Below are 27,479 nucleotides of genomic sequence, written 5' to 3'. Positions count from 1 at the left end.
ACTTTCCCTGAAACGTTCTGCGACGTTTGTTGCGGATACTGGTGGTCTATAAAAACACCCTAATACAATGGTCAATCCTTGTCTGATTGACAGCTTTATCCAGATTATTTTACAGTCTGACCCAGCATCGATCTCAACTGCGTTTCAATAGCTTTTAAATGCAGTGAACACACCATCTCCCATAGCATCAGTCCTATCTTTCCTAAACATGTCCAATCTGAGTTCTAAATTTCACTACTATTTATGTCTGGTTTCAACCAGCTTTCGGTACCTAATACAATATTGGCATTACTACTATTTATTTCGGAGAGTAAGTTGGGGGCCTTGCTACGGACACTTCGACAATTTACTAACATGAGATTTAGCATATTCAGGCGAGGGAACGATTTTTACTGTTGCCACACCCACATCAGTGTCATGAACTGGTAATTTTTCAGGCCAACGGTTTGTTTCCCGTGAGGAGGAACATAATCTAAAAAAAAACCATGTGCATACCACAAGTACTGTGCTACCCATGTAGCTGCTTCCTGCGTATAGTGCACCCCTACATATAGGGCGCCCTACAACCTTCCACCCCATAGCGTAAGTCGAGGAATCTACAACCATTTTCGTCACAGAGCCGTCCTAGCCTCTGATTTAGATTCTCAACTCGACTCCAAACCAGAGGACCCAGATCCATCCTGGGTATGATGCTGCAAATCGTCAGCTTGGCTTCCACTCCTGGAGAGATGGAGGCCGCCTTCGCCAATTTAGCCAGCTGTCGAAAGGACCCAAGGATTTCCTAAGAACTTCGAAGACTGGCATCGTTGGTGCCGACATGTTCCACAATCTGCATCTGGCTGCACCCCTCACGCTTGATAGCCGCCGGATGAGCCTCTTCCACATCCTGGACAAAGCCCCCCGGCAAGCACACTGAGTGGACTTTGCACTTCTTCCCCGCCCTAGCCGCTTTGTTCCTGAGGGGCTCCCTGAGCCGCCTAACATTGGAGCTGCCAATAACTAATAAAACCCTATCCCCACGTGCCTGTCCAGACCTCGCAGAAGGAGTGGCCTAGTGGCAGAAGGTGCATTTTGGTCCAGCTCAGTCTCCCCCCAGAGTCAGATAGCACACTGAATCTTTTAGCAAACTGCATGGGTTTTGGCAGGAGCCTGCATCCCCCATGCAGCCTTCGCCTTGAGGCTCTAGACCTTGACACAGTCTGCCATCCACACTGAGGTGAGAGTGGGCTGGCCAGTTCAGTTGTACCTTAGGTTGGCTCAGTGACAGAGAGCTGTGACATCCCCCCCTGCAAATCTAGAACAGTAGAAGCTGCCCCAGGCACCCCATCCCCACTGCACCTCAAGGTGGCACTCTGGAGCCTGTTGACTATGCCCAACAAAGCTTCCAGCTGTGTTTGGACTGTGACCAACTCCTGCTGCATCCGCACACAACAGACACAGTCCCTATCCATCTACCTACATAATAAGTGATTTACTATAAGAAACTTAAGGAAATCTACTGCCACACAATGTTAACAGCTATACTCTAGTTGGCAGAAGGGAAACTCAACAATGAAAAACAATAAAAATGTGTGGTAGAAGCTGGATCTGGTGCTTATTTTCATGCTAGAGGCTATCTAGTGAATATTATTAAAGAATTAAACAGAAACCCATGATAAGCTACACCTATTGATTATCCCTTGAATTTACAATGTAAAAAAATGTTTACATACATACGTACGTAATGTTTTGAACAGGAACCCATGTCCAGAAACGTACTTGCATGCTAGCAAGGTGATGTCAAGCTACGACGTACAAAATTCTTGCAACATTATCTACTGCTGGTGAAGTATCCGCGTACTGAGGAGTGCTTGAAGGCACTTTAAAAGAAATGCCTTCAGTTACAAAACGAAACCCAATTACAATATCCTTGAATGAATATCCAAAGAGCTACATTCAACAGAAATAGCTCTCCTGTGATCTTGTTTGTGACATGCTTACACGATGAGCGCCTGAGTCGGTGGCGTGAAGACGCGGTACGTTACTGCACCAGGTCTGCCTGCTTGGAGCACTTAGACGGAACTACTGGTACCGCCACCTGGTAGCACTCGAACTCAACTTTTGATGCGACTGGACGTAATTGCTGGTACTGCCGACTTGAGGCGTAGGGCGCAATTGACGAACATGCCGCTCAACAGCCAACAGATGGTAAAAAGATAATGAGGAGATAGTAAAACAATATAAACAGGTGACAAAACGGTGACTAGTTAAAACTGGAACAAGGTGAAAAGTGGCGAAGCGAAAATAAAAAACAAAGGGTTGGTGATGCTGATTAAAACACATAGTAATGAACCAGGCACAATTAAAAAACAAGGTGACAGTCCAGTTTCTGTTCACAAGAGTTAAAAAAAAACACCTAGCGATAGTACAGTGTCTATTTGCAACAATGAAAGGGGACACACAAGACGGAACACTCACTTAAAACTGCACCATAGAGAAGACATGATGTCAGATGGGGGATGGGGGGGGGCAAGGACCCAGACCGATGAGGGGGGAAAAGGGGTGGAGAGGAAAAGGAAAAGAGGGCCACTGAAGGGAGAGGACACGTAAAAGGGAGGGGGCAGGACAGATGCGGAAAGGAGTGGGAAGGCAGGGGAGGGAAAAGCAAAAGGAGTCGGGGGAGAGAATGGGGTAAAAGAGGGGGTAGGTGGGGAAAAAACAGGATGGAAGAAGGGGGAAATGAAGCCTGGGAAAAGAATAGAGGGTGGGAGGGGGAGGTGAGGATCAGAGTTGATAGGAGGGATAAATGGAGGGTGAGAGGGCATCATCCGGAAGGGGGAGTTGATAGCAGCAACTTTGGGAGAGGAGAGGAAGGGTGTAGAGGTGGAGGTTAGGGGGGGACACAATGGTGAAGGCATGGCAGTGGGCGGGGGTTGGAGAGGAGAGGAGCAACCAGGGGATGGGGGCGATCAAGTCGGCGGGAGGTGTAGAGCACGTGGATATGTTCGTGGAAAAGGAACAGATGGGGGAAAGGATCAGGTCATAGAGGATCCGCTTGGGGGACGGGAGGCTTATATGGAAGGTGAGGTGGAGTGCAAGGTGCTTGAGAATCTGGAGGGACGTATGGAATTGGGGGGGGGGGTGGATATACAGACTTATCAAGTAAAGGTGGTGGCCTAAAGAGTCGGGCTTGGATGGACATCCGCGTGGCGCTGCGAGAGCACGTGACCTGGCTTAGCAAAGTAGTGCTCGGCCGACAGCGCTCTCTGCTGCGACAGACATGCTGCCTGTCGGTGAGTTGCCACTCCCAGACACTGTGGAGTCGACGTGTAGCTCTGTGGTAAACAGCCCAGGCCACACAAGGAAAATATCTTTCTTTTGATGAAAGCCTTTTGTGCACGTCCTCCTTGCGGGGCAGTTGCCCACGCGGCCTGCCTAGTGTGCTGAGGAATCCGTTACTAGGCGGATACAATAACTGGCATATCTCTGTTTTACTTTTATCTTGATCCTTGAATTCAGTTATGAAAATTGTTTGTGCTTACCGAAATTGATCATCTGTGACCATTTGTTTGCCTGCATGGACTGAAATAAAGAAAAGGTTTTCCACATTTCCTAGATCGCTGTATCATTCATCATGACAGGGTAACATCTGTAGTTGAGTGAACATCAAAATATCCCTTTCAGTTGCAGTGGACTGGATGTCTGTCTCAACTAATCACATAACGCGATTTTGTAGATATCTGTGTGGAATCGCGTCAGTGTTGTCGCACTATATAGACCACTACGTTTTTCGCCTGCTGCTATAAGTGCTACACAGCTGGAAGTTGGTAACAGCACTGCCAACTGTCAGGAATCTTCTTACGCAGTCTTTACTGGGAAAAATGGTTCAAATGGCTCTGAGCACTATAGGACTTAACTTCTGAGGTCATCAGGCCCCTAGAACTTAGAACTACTTAAACCTAACTAACCTAAGGACATCACACACATCCATGCCCGAGATAGGATTCGTGCCTGCGACCATAGCGGTCGCACGGCTCCAGACTGTAGTGCCTAGAACCGCTCGACCACCCCGGGCGGCTTTACTGGGAAAGAAAGGGTTTCTACCTGAGATGTTGCACCATAGAGTGCTTTGTCCTGTGCAGCTGGGCGAGTGAGTAAGGCAGCTTGTGGCCAGATAATGTGCTAATGGATCTCCACTTGAATTTCGTATAACCCCACTGGCTTGTGGGATGGAGTCCTGCAACATCTTCGAAAAGCATGAACACGCGATGCTATATAACACAGGTAAAGAAGTGAAAAACGTCTCCTCAGGGAAAGGTTTAGATCGAGGGTCCAATGACAACAAACATATCTTTCGATAACCATTTACTTTGAAGCTCCAACAACAATATAGAGAGGAAAGAATTCCCACAAATACAGCTGTGCCTGGCACCAACGCAGAGAGCCAAATCTTAGCCCTGCGACGCGGAGCTTACGCTTTATTTCATGACTCGCAAAATTTCCCCACTCTCGGAGTTCTTAAGAACAGAACTTCCTTATCGTGACCAGCGGCCTCAGCGGCTTCATTGCTACAGTCAGAAAAGCGCAAACACGAGGCGCTAGTGCGTCGGTGACTTACAAGGGACTCGTGAGACAAGCTTTGGAGCTGCTGGGGTGAATAGCCGAGGCTGTGGCTGCTTTCGGCGTAATACAGCATGAAGGAGAATCTGGTAACTTCTCTGTAGTTCTTGACTCTATTAACTCCGCAAAACCTACACTGCCGGAAAAAAAATGCAACACCCTCAAACAATCTGTTCAGGGGCACCAGGGTGTAATATGTACTTACTGAGACGTTGTAGTATTAATGATTCATTTGTCATGGTCATCGCTTATCAATAACGCTCGGTAGTCTCGTCTGGGCACCCTCTGCGGGCAGTAACCGTGCTGAGTTTAGAGGTAAAATATTTGAAACATTCATTCTAGGGGACAACGATGTCCCACTGAAGAGTACGTACTCTGGTAGAACAGCTTCGGCCATTTGAATGAGGTCGCATTGTGGGAATCTGGATGGACGTATTAATGAACTGTTGCACATGCTGGACGTAATGCATCAGTGGTGTTTCGCTGCTTTCAACAATGGTTTGGACCATTTCCACACATGTAGACTAGGTTCTGGACGTCTGCGTAGCACAGTCGACGTCAAGGTCAAAACATTGTGCGAGCAGCTGTGGCCGAGCAAAAAACTTCCAAGGAAAAAGTCCAGGCATACGTTCCACCTATTGCACAGGAACGAACCACTGCGAACATTTTCCTTTCAGCTCTCCAGTAGTACATAATTCGAGTCCACATTAACTCACGAATTACAAGCGAGGAAAACAAATGAAGGTTTCTTATCGTACCCTCCTTTTTAATAATCCGAGAGCACATTAGCTCATGAAATCACTATTCAGTAAGTACTACCAAGGCAGAAAGAGGTGTGAACCCCATGTCGGGATCAGGCTACATGGCTACCTCACTAGTAACAGGTGAGACACTCAGCTGCCGCTGTGGAGCCCGACACTGGTGCCCATGGAGGATAGTTTAGGCATCAGTAAATTTTTTGTTTCTGACCTCATGTTATGTCTCGAAAAATCTTGTAAAACATATAATCTTTCTCCTGATTTACCAATACTGACACTGAGAATGTTCAGGTTAGTTGAACTTACTTTGTACTTATAAGTCAGTAATCAACAGCACCATGGCAGTTCTTCATATACAGAGAAGTTACCTAATGGAGATTACAACAGTCATAGCGAATGGTTGTTTCCTTATTTTCACAGGCGTGTTGTGCAGAATATGCACAAACTCCTGGCGCCAAGCGGAGAAGCTGTGTTTACAATAATAGCTAACATGCCGTTATTCGCTGCATACGAAGAAATGGTGAAAGATCCACGCTGGACCCAGTACATGGAGGTAACGTACCGGTGCTAACAGCGCCCTCTTTTTTATTTCTTTACGTCTTGAAAACGATAATTTTGCCAGAACATTTACAGATGTCTTGCGCAGTCTAAACTACATCTGTCGACTACAGGGAATTTATGGACCATCTAATTGTGAATGAACGATAAATGTGTATTGTGGGACGTAGGTGGAGTGTGTGTGGCGCCATTGCCAGACATAACGAATTTTCACCCTTACTATATGACAGCTTCTGGTACGCTTAAGTGAAGCAACATTTAATTTTATTGATAAAAACATCAATGTAATGTAGCGATGAATGAACCTTGTAACTAGTACTGGGATAAAAATTACGCAATGGAACACTGTTAGAATATTATAAAACGACGTACAGGTGTGAGAAAAACCCTCTTGTTCTTCAGCTCTCTTATTATCTAGCTCTGATACACTATTGTTCTCTTGCGATTAGGTCCTTATTGATCGCTGTCGCTGGGCTGTAATACGAAGCGTGCGTAGTATTTACGTGTGTAGACTGAATTTTCATTGAAGCATAAAAAATAAACTCCATATTGTGACCTTCGTATTTGAATACCGTCCTTCGTTTTGGATAAAAAAAAGAGAAAATAGATTTTATCCGTAAGAGGGACGAAATTAAATACGTAAGCTTTTCGTTTGGTTCTCGATCGTTTCAAAAGCCATTTGTTGGTAATTACTGTTGGCATATGACATTCAAAAATGGTTCAAATGGCTCTGAGCACTATGGGACTTAACATCTGAGGTCATCAGTCCCCTAGAACTTAGAACTACTTAAACCTAACTAACCTAAGTACATCACACACAGCCATGCCCGAGGCAGGATTCGAACCTGCGACCGTAGTGGTCGCGCGGTTCCAGACTGTAGCACCTAGAACCGCTCGGTCACCCCGGCCGGCCATATGACATTCATTAGAACCTGCAGCCACTTATTTTTCTCGAAGTCCGATAATTTTTCTGAGTGTAATTTTTACGAAAGCCACCTTCACTTCTTTACATGGTCAATAAAATACCAAAACGTTGTAACTCTTCAGAGTTTCCCAGCGATCTGATGACATCTTGGGTCGTCAGGTGTTCTGCAGGATATCAGAGTCGTACCTGCACAATATTTCGGTAAAGTAGCTCGTAACCTTCATCATGTGTGACCTGAGATTGCTCCTAGAGTGGACCTGATCCAGTATTTATGTCTGTGGCCTTCCCCCTCCACCGGCGATTGCAGGCGATCCCTCTGTGGTCAGCACCCGTTCGCTGCAATCTTATGGAACATTGCCGTTCCGTTTTCCGTCCGATATGGTTCTGGGTGTTCCCTCTGTGATCCACGACCATCAGACTGGCTTCTGCACATGTTAGCCCTGTATTTAGCCATATTTGTAATTTTTCCTTTGGGAATAGTCGGTTTCCTGAAAGATTAAAGTACTCAGTAGTAAAGCCGCTTTATAAAAAGGAGGAAAGGGATAATGTAGACAGTTGTAGGCCTATTTCCATGCCATCAGTGTTTGATAAAATTATTGAAAAGGCTGTGCATGTAATGATACTTGATCATTATCACATGATTTGCTATCAAATGTACAGTTTGGCTTTAGAAGTCGTTTAACAACTGAAAATGCTATATTCTCTTTTCTCTGTGATGTACTGGATGGGTTAAACAAAAGGTTTCGAACGCTAGGCATAGTTTTTGATTTAACTAATGCGTTTGATTGTGTTGATCACAAAATAGTGCTCCAGACGTTGGACCATTGCGGAATACGGGGAATTGCTCACGATTGGTTCACCCATTACTTTAGCAACAGACAGCAAAAGGCCATTATTCACAGTGTTGAGAATGGCTGTGATGTGGGGTCTGAGTGAGGTACAGTCAAGTAAGGGGTGCCCAAGGGATCAGTATTGGGGTCATCCCTGTTCCTTATTTATATAAATGCTATGCCCTCTAGTACTACAGGTAACTTTGAAATATTTCTGTTTGATGATGCACTAGTTTGGTAGTAAAGGATGTTATCTGCAACATTGACTCGGTTTCAAATAGAGCAGTTCATGCCATAAGTTCATGGCTTGTAGAAAATAAACTAACGCTAAATCATAGTAAGACTCAGTTTTTACAGTGTCTAACACGTAATTCAACAAAATCTGACATTTTAATTTCACAGGACGGGCATGTGGTTAGTGAAACAGTTCAAATTTCTAGGTGTTCAGATAGATAGTCGTTCGACACGAAAATTACTCTACTTTGCTTATTTTCATTCGCTTATGTCATATGGTATTATATTTTATTGGGGTAACTCTTCCCAATCTAAAAGGATATTTTTGGCTCAGAAACAGGCGGTTTGGGCAAAAAGTGTTGTAATTTCACGAACCTCTTGTCGATCCCTGTTCACAAGTGTGGGTATTTTGACATTGGCCTCTCAATATACACACATCAAAAAAACTTTTGCATCGCCTCGTTTCCGAGAGTTCCGGAACCAGTACAGAAAATTTGAATAGAGATCAATAATAAACATCATTTCCGCCCTTTTTATTGCTCATGAAAACCACACATTGCATGTTGTACCACCATACAGCGAGACCTTCAGAGGTGGTAGTTCAGAGTGCCGTACACACCGGTACCTCTGGTAGCGCGTCCTCTTGCATTGATACAGGCCTGTATTCGTCGTGGCACAAGGCACTGTTGATCCAGATTGTCCCACTCCTCACCGGCGATTAGGCATCGATCCCTCAGAGTGGTTGATGGATCACGCCGTTCATAAACAGCCCTTTTCAAACTATCCCAGGCATGCTTTTTGGATAGAGTTCATGTCTGGAGAACATGCTGGCCACTCTAGTCGAGCGATGTCGTTATCCTGAAGGAAGTCATCCACAAGAAGTGCCCAGGGGGAGCGCGAAGTGTCGTTCATGAAGACGAATGCCTCGCCAAAATGCTGCCGATATTGTTGCACTATCGGTCGGATGATGGCATTCACATATCGTACAGCCGTTATGGCGCCTTCCATGACTACTAGCGGCGTACGTCGGCACCACATAATGCCACCCCAAAACAGCAGGGAACCTCCACCTTGCTGCAATCGCTGGGCAGTGTGTCTAAGGCGTTCAGCCTGACCGGGTTGCCTCCAAACACATCTCTGAGGATTGTCTGGTTGAAGGCATATGCGACACTCATTGTTGAAGAGAACGTGATGCCAATCCTGAGCGGTCCATTCGGCATGTTGTTGGGCCCATGTGTACCACGCTGCATGGTGTCGAGATTGCAAAGATGGACCTCTCCATGGACGTCGGGAGTGAAGTTGCGCATCATGCAGCCTATTACACATAGTTTGAGTCGTAACACGACGTCCTGTGGCTGCACGAAAAGCATTATTCAACATAGTGGCATTGCTGTTGAAATGTCCCCTTTGAACATTTATACCTGACTGTGCTTAAACTGACACACAATATTTTGTTAGCGCAACGCAATCTGACTTTCAATAATCCCTACAAAAGAATGGCCCTGACTAACATTAACCTATATATTTCACAAATCACTTACCTCACAAAAATCTTGGTTACTCGAACTACTGCAATACAGAGAGCACCACATTTACCAGCTAAATAAAAGATTCAAACTACAGAAGGCACTAACTACTGATAGGGATAGTTAGCAAATGAAAGATATTAATAGAGAACAAACAATGTATTTACCTTAATAGTCATAATATATATAGCGGTTCATGACAAATTACAAAACTCCGCCATCTCTCTCCCCACATCCACCACTGCTGGCGACTCACCTCCAACTGCACAACGCTACGCGCTGTTAACAGCCCAGCTGCCCAACACTACAATGGCGAGTATTACAACAATGCAAAGCAGCCACGGACTGCACACAGCACAGCCAGTGATTTTCATACAGAGGTGGCGTTACCAATAAAAAAACCTAAACAGCCTACTTACATAGCCCCCATGCTCCCCACAAAAAATTTTACAAATTGTTTTGGGCAGTGGCCAATAATGATTTGATAAAATTTTTCATAATTACAATAACAAAGATATCAAATGCACACACTTATTGATACAATGTTGGTCAAAAGCTAAAATTTTCTCACAGTCTATAAAGACAGTCCTGATTCATCACAGTAAAATTACAGTGTTTTTCTTTTTTTTCAAAGTCTGAACAGTAAAAGAGAATGCACACAGAAGTAGTGGATTTCCATGCAGTCTTGAAGAAGTAGTGCCCTTCCATCGGAAAGACTGTGCTGACTCTTGACATGCTGACAGGTAATGGGCCACAACGTAGCAAACCCACAGCAGAGTCATTCGACGTTTTGAAGAATATTGGTAGGTAGGTCATCACAGAGCAGACCCACTGTAGTCCTGGTAGAGATTACGGTATTGGTGGGCCACCAGAGGTGCAGACCCACTGCAGTCCTTGTAGAAATGGCCAGCAGCCATCTGTTGCGACTGTGCAGGTGCACAATCACCATCGAAGAGTCTTGCAGAGAATATAGCAAGTCCATAAACCACCACTTGTGCACTCACAAAGTGTTTGGAATTGTCCTTAGAACCAGCAATGCTGTTATCCAGTCCCTTGCTGAATTATTAACACACGTGCAAACACTAACAGTCCCTACTTCTCACATATTGTCCATATACTATGACCAACAGAAACGTGTGCAGTGAAATGTAACTTAATTTGAAGAACTGGTGTCTATACAACTATAAATTTACAACATGAAAATACAATTACAAAGGTACAAAATACATCATTAAAGAACGTAACAGTACAGATAACATTTGTATCGAAATAACATATACATCAATGTTACAGGAATTATGACATAAGTACATACATAAAAGATCGAATAACTTTCGAAACATCAACTTTACACATGAGCATTAAAACAGAACAGAATAAATAATGTCTAAACATCTTTACAAAGTAAATAACATATTATAAATGCAAATTATATTTGAGGATAACAGTATTCCTCATCATAGTGAATGTAGCTTAGTACTAGAAAAATTCTACAACATAAGTCTTATCAGATAAACACATAAAGACAGGAAGTACACAAATACACAAGGGTACACAAACACATAGCATAATAATACAAAAGGAAAGGACAAGGTTTGTTTTCAGTGTAACATTTGGTACTGCAGTCCAACCCAAAACTTCATTCCATAGATCTTTCGTCTTATTTCGATATTTGCTCCAGCCAAAGAAATCCTATCCAAGCATGCTTTCTTTATTTTTCTCGTATAACCTCTCAGTGCATTTCTTCAAATTCATCGCAACTCATTCTCTTATAGGCTACCCTCTCTTAAGCTAACTTAAATCTACTGAGCTCAGATGCTAAACTAAGGGACGAGGCAATGCAACAGCATAAAACAATTATCACAAACAGCAATGAAAAAAATGGAAATTTGCAAAGCAAGCTACAGTAAATCTAAATTATCAAGCAATTCAACATTACAACTAATATGAGGCAATGCGCAGCAAACAAGAAAAATATATCTGGCTTAGCAGAGTAACACAAATTAAAATTCAGTAGCACGATACCTGGCAAACAGCAGCAGAAAATGAAATACCTAAATATGACATAGCTCAAGCAGAAAAAATAGTACACTAAAGACAACAATGCAGACAAGGGAAATGTATACTCACATTTTAATGTCTATGTAATTAAAGTGGCGCACCACAAGAAGTTATTCTACCAAAAAGTTACCAAGTAATTGAAAAGAAAATTATGAATGCAGTTCCTGTGAAGGTAAATGTCATTTTGTGCTCCCTCATTTTTTTGAAAAAATTATTATTTACTCGATCTGTAGACAGAAAATATTTATATTAGTACAGCTATAAAATTTTATTTTAACCAATGCTGCAGTGCAGCTAGAAACTAGATATCAAATGAAATAAGCAACTATGTACAAAGTGAAGCATAAGAACATCATTCAGTAGTCATTAGGCATTTCATAAGTTAGTAGAAAAATCTCTCAACTAGAGCGACAGTAGTCATAATCAGGTGTATAGACATAAAAATATTTCTCGTCATTTCATTAGGCATTTCAGTAAATCACAAATTAAGAGCTCCACAGTGTAATCATATGTTATCAAGTTTGACCGTGTCGTTTTTCCGATGCTTTCTACAAAGGAACGTCAATAGCGAGGATAATGGCCTCCCTTTTTTTCCACCTGTGCCTCTGGAAGGCACACGCTAATGGCTTTTTTCAAGGCGACTGTCGCCCAGCTGGGTGCCCACGACACATTAGGTGCAGGTGGTCACTTAACTTTCTTACCGAAATATTTACGACACCAGTTTGGATTACAGTGACAGTCTCATACAAAAAAAATTTCACCGGTGGAGAATTTGCGTTGCAAATGTGTAGAAACAAAATCCTATGAATATAAGAGTGTGCAAAAAATTTTCGCCTGCATTGTGATACATTCACGCATTTACACACATTTCATAACTCTTAAAGTACGATTCTTGGTTTCCAACAACCTTTTTCGCAAACCAGAGTCCCTAACCACTATTCATTATTCCTTACCTTATTCATCGACACTTCTTCAATATTTCATCATTACAGATATGTAGCATAATCAAATAACTCATATAGCATCAGCTTACTGATCATAAACATACCGCAACAGCATAATACACATAGTCATCATGATAATAACATCATAACACCTCAGTCAACTCCCAAAATCGTCGTAGCTTCCTCCAATAATTTCAAAACCTAAAAAAATTCTCTGCTCATGTCAAAAGTGTCATCTGCCTCAAACACACTTCAAAAATCATGATCCCATACCAAATATATCATTCAACGCTCTCATAGTATCACAATGGTTCCGAAAAAATATGAACAGTTCACAAAGTACAGACAAAATACAATTTCGTAAGTGTGAAGTTATACAACGATGTAATTACGTAAACATCTGTCACTGATGTAGAAAAAAAATGTTTGTTTCTCTGTCAAATAATCAGATAGCTGTGTAATTCTGTGTTAGAGAAATATGGTACCGATGTGTAAAGTAGTATAAGCAAATACCATATTAGCTAGGGCTCCTTGTGCTTGCCAAACACATGGTACACAAAGTAGGCGTGTACCCCCCTGAGGATTAATGTAATTATACCCTCAGGTGTTACAGATTATTGCAACTGAATAAAATGTATCACGGAAAACTTTCTTTGTAATTCAAAAACCTTTAAAAATAAATGTTTTAAGTATAAAATTAATCACTCAAATACGTGTACTGTAGCGCTAAACTGTGCGTCTTGTTGTAAGATAATCTCTGTGGAAGTGTCGTAGTTGTCGTCCTCCGAAAGCTAAGTTCTGCAGGAGTCAATGTACTTACCTCATGATAAACAAAAGTGAAATGCTTTGCGAATAGATATCGTAGTTATTATGTTTATTGGCGTGATGAAGAAAGTACTGTACAGTAACGTATTGTTGTGCCACGAAAAAGGCTGTCTCATTGTTGCTATACCACAAAAGTTACTACTAAAACATGTTTTATTTTCCAGAAGAATTCAGAAAAACTGTGCAGATATAAAACAGATACACCGCAAAAGCAACAAGGTAAATTGTGTCACACATTAGTAGTGTCGTGATATAGTCGTGTATCTGTCAAATAAACTAACCACTGTGTCACCTGGTATCTCTCAGAAAGCACCTTGAATCCATAATGTATTTGCAAGTAAACCAAAATGTTGCATTAAAATCTCATTAGCAGTACTGGTAAATGTTCTAGGTATGTGAGCCTTATAGTCGTTACGTAAACGTGCAACTAACAAGCAAGAATGTACACACACAATAACACTGTGTCATCTGTTCACAATAACAATGCATTCGTAATTTCTGTTTAAATAAGTTCTCTTGGTTCGTGATTGGATATTTAACTTCAAACATTGTTGCATGTTAACAGATTCTAAGTCTGACAAAGCATATTAATAATGTGAAGCGAAAAATTTTATAACAAAGACTAAGTTAAAAAGCAGATTATCTTTCAATAAACGGTTTTACATGTGAAATGTGGTGTAAACCTTTACTCTTCCTAGTGCACAGAGTTTCAACTTCAAAGCAATTATCATGTTGTATACATCGGTAAAGAATACTGGAAATTTTCTCAAGGTTAGTTTCTATGTTATTTTTCTCTGAGCCAGCCGGCGCAGGTGGCTGCCTGCGGTGCGAGTCATTGTCTGTTCCTTTGTTGGCGCGCGTCGTTATTGGGATTAGGAGACCTAGCTTCTACAAATTCACGTTGTCGAAAGTGCCCTGCTCTGTTTGAATCCCGCCAGTTCTGATAAAATTCAGGTCTGTCGTTATGTCGGTAGTTTACATAGTTTCTTGTTTGTCGGTCATGTGGTGGAGAATTTCTCCCGGAATCGTAACTGCATGCTGGACTGTTGCGTCTAAAGTTATTCTGTCTCCCTTGATAGTAATTGTTTTGGTTCCCATATTGTCCGTTTCTAAGGTAATCTCTGTCATATTCATTACTACGGAAAAGCGATCTTTCTCTGTAACTATTATTACTCTGCCAGTGGTTGTCATATGGGTGGTGTCTGTATTGGTCACCATTTGCGTTGTACGAATAGACTTGTCGTGTCCAGTTATTGTTTCTGTCATCACAGAATTGTGACGGATGTGACCTGTAATTGTTGTGCTCCTGTTTGCGCGTTCCGCGATTGTCAGTGTCAATTTCCGGTTCTTGTAACAGTCCCTGAAAAGCTTCAATGTCGTCTTTGCAACGTCCTGCTAAAATAATATGCCGTAAATGTTCAGGTAATTTGATTAAGCAAATGCGGATGAGTTGTGAGGGGCTGTATGGGTTTGCAAGATACTGATTCTTATGCAACATGTCTTAAAAATATTTCATCAGACTGGAAAATTCAGATTGTTCGAAACGTTTCATCATTATGATGCTATGTTTTACTCGGTCTTGTGTAGCTTGAGACCAATATGCTGAGAGGAAGGCATGGTAAAACTCTCCTTCACTGTGGCAATCGTGAATGACCGATCGCATTCTTACAGCTGGTTCATTCTCCAAGTAGCCACACATAAATTCAAATCTGTGTTCTAACGACCAGTTGGGAGGAAAACAATGAGAGAATTGATGGAGCCATGCTTGTGGATGAATGTCGTTGCCAGAATTCTTAAATGTTTTGAATTTGCGTGTAGTAATGAACAGCTTATAGTCAAAGTCATCATGTCGGCGAGTCGCATATCGGTCATTGTTACGTCGTTGCGGCGGTTCCATTTCAAAATTCGGTGCACCTTGCCAATTTCTTTCAGAATTTCCGAAATGCGCTGTGTTATTATTTTGTGGCTGTTCCGTATTTCTATGTCCCTCTTCCCGTATTGGGGCGCGAGTGTCCTCTGAAATACGTAATTCTTGTATTACCTGTGTCAGCTGATCTTGTACTTCCTGGATTTCGCTTTTGTACTGTGTATTGATTTGATTTTGATTCTGTTTGAATTTTCTAATTTGTTCATACTCTTCTGTGTCAGTGAAGGCTACAGGTCTTGTGTCATTCAGATCATCATCTACCTTTGTAGATAAGTTAGTGACCTGATCCGAAAGTTCGGCCACTTTCTCCGATAGTGAACACATTTCCTCAGTGTGTTTTTCTGAACCAAGTTTCAGAGTGTCCATTTGTGTTGAAATCGAATCTACTGTGTCCTTTAAGTTTTCTTGAGTTTTTGCAAGTTGCGTAACCGAATCGGTAGATGCAACTGAGTCAAATTTAGCTTGCAAGGTGTCGTGATTTTCATGAACAGTAGTTTGCAGTTCTTTTATGGCTGCTTCGTGATTCTGTAATACATTTTCATGACGCGAAAAAATAGGTTGGAAATGCTGACAAATTTGTGTTTTTACGTCATTACAGACTTTTTGACATTTCGATTCGATGTTATGTAACTCAGTAGTTAAATCTTCACGTGTGTGTTCAAGAGTGGTGTCTAACTTTTGAAGATTTTGTTCCATTGTGTCTAACTGTTGCTGTTTTTTCTCTGGTGTCGTTCCATTGTGTCTAACTTTTGAAGATTTTGTTCCATTGTGTCTAACTTTTAAGATTTTGTTCCACTGTGTCTAACTTTTTAAGATTTTGTCCCATTTGTCTCTGATTTTGTTCCATTTGTTGCATTAATTGCAATAATAATGTATTAGTGTCTGGAATCTGTTTCTCTACGCTTTTCGGCAGTGCATTTGCACCGGCAACATTCACATTTTGACAAGCAGAAAATGTGTCTTGACTTATTTGAGAAAACGGTGATGACCCAAAACCTGAATCTACACCATTTGCGAAATTGTGTCCTGTCGTTTCGGATTCCTGAGGCAAGCTGTTGCCGACCGATCGATCGATAATGCTTCCCTGTTCACTACCTGTTTCACTGTCTACACCATTGTTTGCAGCCCGCTCCATTTCCCTATGCACAATTACCAAATTACTACTTTGAGCATCAGTTAATTCATTACTCGGTGGCGCTAACACACTGCTTTCGTCTTCACTGTCATTTCTCAGTTTACTTTGGAGCCTAGTATTACGTTTTTCACACGCCATAATTGTCACAATATTTCACACGATAACACAGAAAAGCACAATTTGAAGAGCAAAATAAAAAAAACATAGCAATGGATATAATGTCTACTTAATTGTGCCCGCATCTCGTGGTCGTTCGGTAGCGTTCTCGCTTCCCACGCCCGGGTTCCCGGGTTCGATTCCCGGCGGGGTCAGGGATTTTCTCTGCCTCGTGATGGCTGGGTGTTGTGTGCTGTCCTTAGGTTAGTTAGGTTTAAGCAGTTCTAAGTTCTAGGGGACTTATGACCACAGCAGTTGAGTCCCATAGCGCTCAGAGCCATTTGAACCATTTTTACTTAATTGTAAGCGCAGCTGCGAAATACTTTGTGCAAATCTACATGCATGCCACACCTGTTTTACTGTACAACAATGAAAGACTGCAACTACAAAGGAGATTCTCTCTACAATTACGCGCCAATAATAAACAAAATCTACACAAATTACACAAACTACAAGAAAAAATCAGAAGATTCCCGTGAGGTATCCTCGGCTAAGGGTCGACATATGAAACGTCCCCTTTGAACAATTTATACAGGACTGTGCTTAAACTGACACACAATATTTTGTTACCGCAACGCAATCTGACTTTCAATAATCCCTACAAAAGAATGGCCCTGACTAACATTAACCTATACGTTTCACAAATCACTTACCTCACAAAAATCTTGGTTACTCGAACTACTGCAATACAGAGAGCACCACATTTACCAGCTAAATAAAAGATTCATACTACGGAAGGCACTAACTACTGATAGGGATAGTTAGCAAATGAAAGATATTAATAGAGAACAAACAATGTATTTACCTTAATAGTCATAATATATATAGCGGTTCATGACAAATTACAAAACTCCGCCATCTCTCTCCCCACATCCACCACTGCTGGCGGCTCACCTCCAACTGCGCAACGCTACGCGCTGTTAACAGCCCAGCTGCCCAACACTACAATGGCGAGTATTACAACAATGCAAAGCAGCCACAGACTGCACACAGCACAGCCAGTGATTTTCATACAGAGGTGGCGTTACCAATAAAAAAACCTAAACAGCCTACTTACACTGTCAGGGTTCATCCGAGCCATAATCCGTAGACAGCGGTCATCCACTGCAGTAGTAGCCCTTGGGCTGGCTGAACGAGGCATGTCATCGACAATTTCTGTCTCTCTGTATCTCCTCCATGTCCGAGCAACATCGCTTTCTTCACTCCGAGACGCTTGGACCCTTCCCTTGTTGACAACCCTCCGTGGCACAAAGTAACAATGCGGAAGCCATCGAACAGCAGTATTGACCGTCTAGGTATGGTTGAGCTACAGACAACATGAGCCGTGTACTTCTTTCCTGGTGGAATGACTGGAACTGATCGGCTGTCGGATCCTCTCTGTCTAATAGGCGCTGCTCATGCATGGTTGTTTACTTCCTTGAGCTGGTTTAGTGACATCTCTGAACAGTCAAAGGGGCTGTGTCTGTGATACAATATCCACAGCAACGTCTATCGTCAGGAGTTCTGGGAACCGGGGTGATACAAAACTTTTTTTGATGTGTGTATATACTCCTTACTGTCATTTCTTGTTAACGTTATTAGCTTATTCCCGAGAATAAGCAGCTTTCACTCAGTTAATACTCGGCAGAAATCAAACATGCATTTGGATCGGACTTCCTTAACTCTTGTGCAGAAATGTGTGCAGTATACTGCTGCATCCATTTTCATGAAGCTACCACAAGCATTCAGAAATCTTAGCAGTTTCAAATCTAAACCGAAGAATATGCTCAAGGGTCACTCCTTCTATTCTGTCGAGGAGTTCCTTGCAAATTTAAGATGATTCTTGTTGTATTTTTGACTGCATTTACTTAATGATACGCCCGCTAAACCCGCTGGGCAGAACAGGTGATTAGGATTGTGGGAAGGGCCAAATAAGGTGTTCGTCAGTTTCACTCAAATTTTAATTTATTGCAAGTTAATAACACCTTCAAACGAAAACGGCACATAGCCGAACCTTTATAGCTACGAGTTTCAAAATGAAATTCTTTCACGACTGAAGGCCTCCAAACAAGAAATCTTAAAAATCAACAAGATAGAATTGCAGTTAAAATAGCAAATAAAATAATTCATATATCAGCATATTTGCCACAAGGCAAAATTAGATAGAACAAACATATTCAAGAATCAATACAAACGGCTGAAGGCCACAATTAAGTTTCAAAATATATTACCATGATATTTTAAGGCAGAAGGTCGCAATGTTTTCACTTAAGGGGAAATTTTGAGAATAAGGCTTTAAGCGGCTGAAGGCCCACAGTTGATTTTCCACTAATTCAAAAATACCTTAACCTTTAAATTTTCAATGGCCAAATGCACACTAAATGAAAAATCAACGCAACGACAATAAATAAATTTAAGAATAAGGTTTTAATCGGCTGAAGGCCCACAACTGATTTACATAAATTGATTTACATAAAACACAATAATTTTTTTTATTTTACAACATTTGCTGTCATAGATTAACAACAGACCATTAAACACCCATGAATAGGATAGTACAGAGGACAGCACTCAGACGCCTCCTGGAGGGAGTGGGCCTGCCCACGAAAAATTAACGTTGACTTAGGTGAGACCTGTAGTAGGCCCAACTACACTTGATCCTTTGGTAACCCAACCAAGAGACAGTCACAGATCGACCGACCAAACGACTTGCTCGCCACCAATCGGTGCATAAAAACTCAAAGACTAGACTCTTACGGACATAATTATCCATGAAATATGTATTAAGCTGTCAAAACTACATACCATGTTGGACAGCGACAACAGGTGAGGAAAGAACGCTGCCTGAAATTATGTTAGTTGCCAGAACCGGAACACTAACGGCCACAAGGCAGAAAATTCTGCTGGTACACTTGAATTTCAAATAAGGTAATATAGTTAACTTCACCAAAAAGGAACACTGCCTGAATTTACGTCAGTGGCCAGGGCAGGTAACTAGAACACTAACGGCCAAAAGGCAGAAAGTTCCGCTGGTGCACTTGAATTGTAGTGAACCAATATAATTAATTCCACCGCAAGGCGGCTCGATTTCACCACTACAAACACCCGGTGTTGCTCACAGGAAAAGCTCCCCAACAGCGAACCACCGAAACGAACGACACAACATGAACGGACGTGGCTTGGGTACTTAACACACCACTCAACTTTGACGTCCTGGGTCGGTGAGCCACGAAGCTCGTAGCGATCGGACAGCTCCACACACGCTCCGACACTGCGCAGGGACCACCAGCGAGCTGTCCCAGCCGACTGCACCGCTCGGAGATAACTTCCTTGGCCCGCACCAACCGACCGACTCCACTCCGAATGCCGACAACATCTAAAACAGTCGTCAGTAGAAATAACGCCAACTACACACAGAACCTGACAAACACTTGCACGAAGACCTGAAAGATACCCAGCAGCAACTAAGCACGCACGAAGACAAATCGAGAGTCGATGCACAACCGCACAGCCGACTCATGAACGATCGGCGAGCCAAAATGCGTCGTCCGGTAGGACGACCGACCGACGATCCACCAAGACCGCGGCCTGGCTCAAGTGATGCGTGGTGGCAATGGTCAGGCGAGCCATGCCGACGCAGACCTCACTGCTGCTCCAACCCGACTGCACTAGTGCCGCATTGCAACTCCCCGACTGCCAGGTCCGGACTGCACTCCAAACGCGTTCCAATTGACTGGCCGCGCGAACTCGCGACCCGAACTGGCTTACTTCAGACAACGACCAGGAAATAACAACAGCCGAGCAAAGATACTACGAGAGGGGATATATTGAAACGCGCTGCTAGCGCCGCTCACGGTCAGGCAAAGCAGCAACTGAGTGACACCAGTAATTTAATTTAACATAGATAGGTGGAAGTTCGTTAAAAATAGGGTGTGAAATACACGATAGCAGGAACACGAGCCACGCACGACTCACTTAAACCTATGGCTTGACTTTTTACGAGTTCATAAAAATTGTATTTTATGTGTTATTACTTTCATGTTGTAATTCCATGTACTGACACGTTCCATGACTTGCAGATTTGGTCCTCAATTTGGTCCTACGGAACTAGATGTGAAAATAAATAAATGAAATCATCAAAGAACCTTGGAAATGTACCGATTTCCTGGACAACATTTGCTAGATAAGGCTCACTGCAGGTCTCCGCACACGGAGACAGACATCACCTTACGTCAGACGATATCTGAAATCGTCTGTGAATAACACATTTCACCATTGACCAAGTTGCCAGTTGACGTGAGAACGGCAGAACTGAAGGCGGGCTGCAAGATAGTGTGTCATGTGGGTTACTGGAAAAGGACGTGTGGGCCGTAAGGTTAAGGTCCTTTCTCGTAAGCTGTTCATTACAGTCTGATCGGACACTGTGGCTTCACTGGACCGTCTGCAATCGTCTCGCAGTGCTCAGGCAGTATCCGTACTACTCTGCAACGCCGATATGGGCAAATATCGATCTTCAGGTGCCATTGTATTGCGTCGCCGGCCTTGTCCAACTCGCCTTTTGTACTGACCTCTCTCTCTCTCTCTCTCTCTCTCTCTCTCTCTCACTCTCACTCTGTAGTGTGTCCAGAACCTATGGATGACAGATGGAGAGACACTGTCGTCTGCAACAACACGCCCGAACGGCCATCCTTTTTTGGATCAAACAGACCACCTTTGCAAATTGCACTGCATTTAGATGTCGCATCGCGTGTGAATCGTTGAATACGATGTCCACAAATGACAACAGCCATGGAGTATCTCACTAGAAAACAATGGGCCACCAGTATTCACTTCCTTCTGCAGAGTCTCCTGACACTTCTGTCACTACCAATAAACAGCGAATGATTTTAATTGTTGCCTACATTGGCTCAAGCCATGCAGTAAGACCACAGGTATCGCCTGCATTATAATAGATTTAATATGACGGATGTTGATACATGTGTTGGCCTAATTCTTTCGAACACTGTAAAAATCGACTATGAATTAAATATTTGCCTTCGAAACACCTTCTGTGAGTACTTGTTCGGGTTACGTTCTTACAGCTGTATCTCTGTAACCAATAATATTCAGACGTATTGAATGGAATGATTTATTCGAAATAGTCTATACTACCACCTCCTAACATGTTTGCTATTCCTCCTGGAACGGTTCGACACTGGACTCGCATTCGGGAGGACGACGGTTCAATCCCGCGTCCGGCCATCCTGATTTAGGTTTTCCATGATTTCCCTAAATCGCTCCAGGCAAATGCCGGGATGGTTCCTCTGAAAGGGCACGGCCGACTTCCTTCCCCAACCTTCCCTAATCCGATGAGACCGATGACCACGCTGTCTTGTCTCCTTCCCCAAAACCAACCAACCAACCTCCTGGAACGCCCTGTATCTACAAAGCTGGGTCGATGTCAGCCTGCAGTGTCACTGTGTTGTCCGAGTGTAAACCACCGCAGAAGCGTGGCAGTAAAGGCGGTGCCTGATAAAGAAGTGACTCCGCGTCGTGACGTAACAGCTAGCTGATTCGCGGCGGTAATCGAAACAGTCACGTGACTTGTGGCTGTCTGCTTGCGTGGGTCATTCTGCTCCAGACAGCGTCTTGCTGCTAGGTGGAGGATGATAACGCCGTCTGGCATATCACCGCACCGCTAGTGCAGATGTCAGGAAGGAATGTACACAGTGAGGGAATGGAGCCTCCTGCTGCAAGAAGATCATTTCTAAGGGGACCCCCTGAAGACGGTAACATACTTTACTTTTGTTGCATCACAGTCAAATAGAGAAAGTGAAAAACGACTATCTATATGCCTCCGTATGAGCCCTAGTTTCTCGAATCTTATCTTCGTGATCCTTACACGCAGTGCATGTTGGCGGCAGTAGAATCGTCGGGTGCCAGTTTCAAATGGAGGTCTCTAAATTTTCTCAATATTGTTTCTCGAAATGGACGTCGCTTTCCCTCCGGGAATTCCCATTTGAGTTCCCGAAGCATTTCGGTAACACTTACGTGTTGTTAAAACCTACTCGTAACAAATCTAGCAGCCCGTCTCTGAAATGCTTCGATGTTTTCCTTCAATCCGACCTGGTGCGGAACCCAAACACTCGAACCGTACTTAAGTATAAGTCGCACCAGCGTCCTATATGTGGTCTCAGTTACAAGTGAATCACTCTCTCATAAAATTCTCCCAATAAGAAGTCGACCATTTGCCGTTCCTACCACAGTTCTCCCCCCTCCCCCCCCCCCCCCCCCCCCCCCCCCCCAATGAACCATGGACCTTGTCGTCCGTTGGTGGGGAGGCTTGCGTGCCTCGGCGATACAGATAGCCGTACCGTAGGTGCAACCACAACTGAGGGGTATCTGTTGAGAGGCCAGACAAACGTGTGGTTCCTGAAGAGGGGCAGCAGCCTTTTCAGTAGTTGCAGCGGGAACAGTCTGGATGATTGACTGATCTGGCCTTGTAACACTAACCAAAACGGCCTTGCTGTGCTGGTACTGCGAACGGCTGAAAGCAAGGGGAAACTACAGCCGTAATTTTTCCCGAGGGCATGCAGCTTTACTATATGGTTAAATGATGATGGCGTCCTCTTGGAAAAATGGAAATGGATAGGTTAAAGTTAGAGATAGTGGGAATTAGTGAAGTTCGGTGCCAGGAGGAACAAGACTTTTGGTCAGGCGAATACAAGGTTATAAATACAAAATCAAAACGGGGGAGTGCAGGAGTAAATTTAATAATGAATAAAAAAAAGGAGTGCGGGTAAGCTACTACAAGCAGCAGTGAACGCATTATTGTGGCCAAGATAGACACGAAGCCCACACCTACCACAGTAGTACAAGTATATATGCCAACTAGCTCTGCAGATGGCGAAGAAATTGAAGAAATGTATGATGAAATAAAAGAAATTATTCAGATAGTGAAGGGAGAGGAAAATTTAATAGTCATGGGTGACTGGAATTCGGTAGTAGGAAAAGGAAGAGAAGGAAACGTAGTAGGTGAATATGGATTGGGGGGAAGAAATGAAAGAGGAAGCCGTCTGGTAGAATTTTGCACAGAGCACAACTTAATGATAGCTAACACTTGGTTCAAGACTCATAAAAGAAGGCTGTATACATGGAAGAAGCCTGGATATACTGACAGGTTTCAGATTATATAATGGTAAGACAGAGATTTAGGAACCAGGTTTTAAATTGTAAGACGTTTCCAGGGGCAGATGTGGACTCTGACCACAATCTATTGGTTATGAACTGTACATTAAAACTGAAGGAACTGCAAAAAGGTAGGAACTTAAGGAGATGGGACCTGGATAAACTGAAAGAACCAGAGGTTGTACCGAGTTTCAAGGAGAGCATAAGGGAACAATTGACAGGAATGGGGGAAAGAAATACAGTAGAAGAAGAATGGGTAGCTTTGAGGGATGAAGTAGTGAAGGCAGCAGAGGATAAAGTAGGTAAAAAGACGAGGGCTAGTGGAAATCCTTGGGTAACAGAAGAAATATTGAACTTAATTGATCAAAGGAGAAAATATAAGAATGCAGTAAATGAAGCAGGCAAAAAGGAATACAAACGTCTCAAAAATGAGATCGACAGGAAGTGCAAAATGGCTAAGCAGGGATGGCTAGAGGACAAATGTAAGGATGTAGAGGCTTGTCTCACCAGGGGTAAGATAGATACTGCCTACAGGAAAATTAAAGAGACCTTTGGAGAAAAGAGAACCACTTGTATGAATATCAAGAGCTCAGATGGAAACCCAGTTCTACGCAAAGAAGGGAAAGCAGAAAGATGGAAGGAGTATATAGAGGTTCTATACAAGGGCGATGTATTTGAGGACAATATTATGGAAATGGAAGAGGATGTAGATGAAGATGAAATGGGAGATATGATACTGCGTGAAGAGTTTGACAGAGCACTGAGAGACCTGAGTCGAAACAAGGCCCCGGGAGTAGACAACATTCCATTAGAACTACTGACAGCCTTGGGAGAGCCAGTCCTGACAAAACTCTACCATCTGGTGAGCAAGATTATAAGACAGGCGAAATACCCTCAGACTTCGAGAAGAATATAATAATTCCAATCCCAAAGAAAGCAAGTGTTGACAGGTGTGAAAATTACCGAACTATCAGTTTAATAAGTCACAGCTGCAAAATACTAACACGAATTCTTTACAGACGAATGGAAAAACTAGTAGAAGCCGACCTCGGGGAAGATCAGTTTGGATTCCGTAGAAATATAGGAACACGTGAGGCAATATTGACCCTACGACTTATCTTAGAAGCTAGATTAAGGAAAGGCAAACCTACGTTTCTAGCATTTGTAGACTTAGAGAAAGCTTTTGAAAATGTTGACTGGAATACTCTCTTTCAAATTCTGAAGGTGGCAAGGGTAAAATACAGGTAGCGAAAGGCTATTTACAACTTGTACAGAAACCAGATGGTAGTTATAAGGGTCGAGGGACATGAGAGGGAGGCGGTGATTGGGAGGGGGGTGAGACAGGGTTGTGGCCTCTCCCCGATGTTATTCAATCTGTATATTGAGCAAGCAGTGAAGGAAACAAAAGAAAAATTCGGAGTAGGTATTAAAATCCATGGAGAAGAAATAAAAACTTTGAGGTTTGCCGATGACACTGTAATTCTGTCAGAGACAGCAAAGGACTTGGAAGAGCAGTTGAACGGAATGGATAGTGTTTTGAAAGGAGGATATAAGATGAACATCAACAAAAGTAAAACGAGGATAATGGAATGTAGTCGAATTAAGTCGGGTGATGCTGAGGGAATTAGATTAGGAAATGAGACACTTAAAGTAGTAAAGGAGTTTTGCTGTTTGGGGAGCAAAATAACTGATGGTGTTCGAAGTAGAGAGGATATAAAATGTAGACTGGCAATGGGAAGGAAAGCGTTTCTGAAGAAGAGAAATTTGTTAACATCGAGTATAGATTTAAATGTCAGGAAGTCGTTTCTGAAAGTATTTGTATGGAGTGTAGCCATGTATGGAAGTGAAACATGGACGATAAATAGTTTGGACAAGAAGAGAATAGAAGCTTTTGAAATGTGGTGCTACAGAAGAATGCTGAAGATTAGATGGGTAGATCACATAACTAATGAGGAGGTATTGAATAGGATTGGGGAGAAGAGAAATTTGTGTCACAACTTGACTAGTAGAAGGGATCGGCTGGTAGGAAATGTTCTGAGGCATCAAGGGATCCCCAATTTAGTATTGGAGGTTAGCGTGGAGGGTAAATATCGTAGAGGGAGACCAAGAGATGAATACACTAAGCAGATTCAGAAGGATTTAGGTTGCAGTTGCTACTGGGAGATGAAGCAGCTTGCACAGGATAGAGTATCATGGAGAGTTGCATCAAACCAGTCTCAGGACTGAAGACCACAACAACAACAACAACACCACAGTTCTCACATGCTTGTTCCATTTCAAATCACTCTGTAACGTTACGCCCAGATATTAAAACCGTGTCAAGCAGGGCACTAGCAATACTGTAACCGAACATAACATGTTTGTTCTTCCTACTCATCGACATTAACTTACATTTTTCCACAGCTGTAGAGCTACATGCCATCCACCGCACTAACTAGAAGTCTTGTATCTTCCTTTTTTCTGAGTCATCAGTCTTCTGATTGGTTTGATGCGGCCTGCCACGAATTCCTCTCATGTGCCAACCTCTTCATCTCAGAGCAGCACCTGCAATCAATGTCCTCAATTATTTGCTGGATGTATTCCAATCTCTGTCTTCCTCTACAGTTTTTGCCCTTTACAGCTCTCTCTAGTAACATGGAAGTCATTCCCTGATGTCTTAACCGGTGTCCTATCATCATGTCCTTTCCCCTTGTCAGTGCTTTCCACATTTCCTTTCCGAATCTGCGCAGACCCTCCTCATTCCTTACAAGTCCACCCGATTTTCAACATTCGTCTCTATCACCATATCTCAAATGCTTCGATTCTCTTCTGTTCCGGTTTTCCCTCAGACCACGTCTCACTACCATACAATGCTGTGCTCCAAACGTACATTCTCAAAAAATTCTTCCTCAAATTAATGCCTGTGTTTGATACTAGTAGACTTCTCTTGGCCAGGAGTGCCCTTTTTGCCAGTGCTAGTCTGCTTTTGGTATCCTCCTTGCTCCGTCTGCCATGGGTCATTTTGCTGCCTAGGTAGCAGAGTAACTTAACTTCATCTACTTCTTGACCATCAATCCTAATGGTAAGTTCCTCGTTCTCATTTCTGCTACTTCTCATTACTTTCGTCTTTCTTTGTTTTACCCTCAGTCCGTATTTTGTACTCATTAGAAAGTTCGTTCTACTCAGCAGATCATGTAATTCTTCTTCACTTTCAGTTAGGATACCAATGTCATCAGAGAATCGTATCACTGATCTCCTTTCACTTTGAATTTTAATCCCACTCCTAAAACTTTCTTTTATTTCCATCATTGCTTCTTCGATGTACAGATTGAACAGTAGGGACGAAAGTCTCCATCCCTGTCTTACAACATTTTTAATCCGAGCTCATCGTTCTCGGTCGTCCACTCTTGTTACTCCCTATTGACTCTTGTACATATTGTATATTACCCGTCCCTCCCTATAGCTTATCCCTATTTTTCTCATAATTTCGAACATCTTACACTATTTTACTTTGTCTAACGCGTTTTCCAAGTTGACAGATCTTATGAACATGTCTTTATTTTTCTGTAGTCTTGCTTCCATTATCAACCGTAATGTAAGAATTGCCATTCTGGTGCCTTAACCTTTCCTAAAGCCAAACTGATCGTCGTCTAACACATCCTCAATTTTCTTATTCTGTACATTATTCTTGTAAGCAACTTAAATGCATGAACTGTTAAGCTGATTGTGCCATAATTCTCGGATAATTAGAATTATGTTAATACCTTCAACGGGGACAGGTAAAAATGTGTTCCCCGACCGCGACTCGAACCCGGGATCTCCTGCTTACATGGCAGACGCTCTATCCAGCTGAGCAACTTTTTTATTTTTTTTTAT

General features: G+C 42.7%; 1 protein-coding gene across 1 annotated transcript in view; it reads left to right on the top strand.

Moving 5' to 3' along the window:
- LOC124596436 (juvenile hormone acid O-methyltransferase-like) overlaps positions 1-27,479 on the top strand; it is a 119,154-nt gene that overhangs the window by 67,060 nt on the left and 24,615 nt on the right. The window contains exon 4 of the mRNA XM_047135571.1: positions 5,778-5,910. Coding sequence (XP_046991527.1) covers positions 5,778-5,910 — 133 coding nt within the window. The remainder of the gene's footprint in view (positions 1-5,777; positions 5,911-27,479) is intronic.

The sequence above is a fragment of the Schistocerca americana genome, chromosome 2 (assembly GCF_021461395.2).
Source record: "Schistocerca americana isolate TAMUIC-IGC-003095 chromosome 2, iqSchAmer2.1, whole genome shotgun sequence".
Lineage (NCBI taxonomy): Eukaryota > Metazoa > Arthropoda > Insecta > Orthoptera > Acrididae > Schistocerca > Schistocerca americana.
This window is presented reverse-complemented; position numbering and strand designations above follow the sequence as displayed.